The sequence below is a fragment of the Solanum stenotomum genome, unplaced genomic scaffold, assembly GCF_019186545.1.
Source record: "Solanum stenotomum isolate F172 unplaced genomic scaffold, ASM1918654v1 scaffold3190, whole genome shotgun sequence".
Classification (NCBI taxonomy): Eukaryota; Viridiplantae; Streptophyta; class Magnoliopsida; order Solanales; family Solanaceae; genus Solanum; species Solanum stenotomum.
Genome location: NW_026031675.1, coordinates 1 through 1301, shown reverse-complemented (window position 1 = coordinate 1301; position 1301 = coordinate 1). Strand labels below are relative to the sequence as shown.

The 1301-nt window shown below is 40.4% G+C and overlaps 1 protein-coding gene across 1 annotated transcript; it reads right to left on the bottom strand.

Moving 5' to 3' along the window:
• Window positions 1-6: 6 nt before the first annotated feature.
• LOC125852054 (uncharacterized) lies at window positions 7-1292 on the bottom strand. Its single transcript, XM_049531787.1, has 3 exons — window positions 585-1292; window positions 282-359; window positions 7-160 (listed from the first exon to the last, which is right to left on the bottom strand). The coding sequence occupies exons 1-3, from the start codon at window positions 1036-1038 to the stop codon at window positions 126-128; spliced, it is 567 nt and encodes a 188-aa protein (XP_049387744.1). The 5' UTR covers window positions 1039-1292; the 3' UTR covers window positions 7-125.
• Between the last annotated feature and the right edge of the window lie 9 nt (window positions 1293-1301).

Here is a 1301-nt window from a genome sequence, read left to right as displayed (position 1 = left end):
GGACGTGCCCTAATCTTCTATGCCAAGTCACTGCATCTACTGATCCTTGTACTGCCAAAGACTTTATGAGAATTGTATCATGTTGTCCTTTCCTTCCTTGTAAAATGTACAGTCCATCGTCCTCTTTACCAATCGCCCTCACATTCACAGTGAGCAGGTCCTGAAAAACTCAGAATCTGGGGAAAAAGAGACACAACAATTCAAATCTCTTGTTATCTTTGAAACATATACGAGATTGAAATTAAACACCAGCACACAAAGCACATTCGTAATCTGTTCACCTCCATCTAGCTGACAGGTTCCAATTGGAGACACCTTAGTTGTCTCTCCAGTTGGCAACTGTACCGACCCTGTGTTACCTACTTGTGTACCATTTAACATCTTATCATTACCAACCATGTGGTTAGTGGCCCCAGTATCAATAATCCAAGTGTAATTATCCTGACCATTATATGTTACATTACCTGCAATGTTCACATTGGTCCTGGACATGCTTGCACTTGCTTCTCCAAAGCTTGACTTACACAAGAGTTGCTCAATTTGAGCACACTGATCGGGGGAAAACAAATTAGGAATATTATTACCTTGGATCAGTTGACTTTGTTCAGACTGCTTGCCATGTCCATAAGAAAGTTGTCTTTGAGGAGGTTCTCCTGAATGTCCATTCCTTGTTACCACATTAGCCTTCTTTTTGCCTTTGAAATCTGCTGGGTATCCAATCAGTTGGTAGCAAGTCTCTCTGAGATGACCTCTGGATTTGCAATGATCACAAAACTTCAATTTGAAACATTGCTCCCTAGTATGTCCTCGCATATGATAGTAGTCACAATACAAGTCACCAAATTTTCTAGTCGGTGCACCTCGTGCTGTGAATAAGGCTGTGGGATCCATACCCTCACCAGATGAAAAATGCCCCACTGATGATGATTTTTGATTTTCATCTTGTACAATAAGGGCATAAGCTAGATTCATGCTAGGAGGTGTTGTTTTCATCAATATTTGACCACGAGCATTGCTATATCCATCATTCAAGCCCATGAGAAATTGTAATAGCCTATGTTTTTGAAGATTTTCACTATACTCTTTCGATTTCGCACAGTCACACGAAGGCGGAGGTACAATCGAGTCATATTCATCCCAAAGATCCTTTAACCTAGAATAGTAGACAGAAACAGGCAAAGTACCCTGCACTAGTGTTGCAATCTCCTTGTGTAGGTGATAGACTTGCAATAAATTGATTTTATTAAATCGCTCTCTAAGATCCTCCCAAACAGAACTAGCAGTAGACCGAAATAAAATTC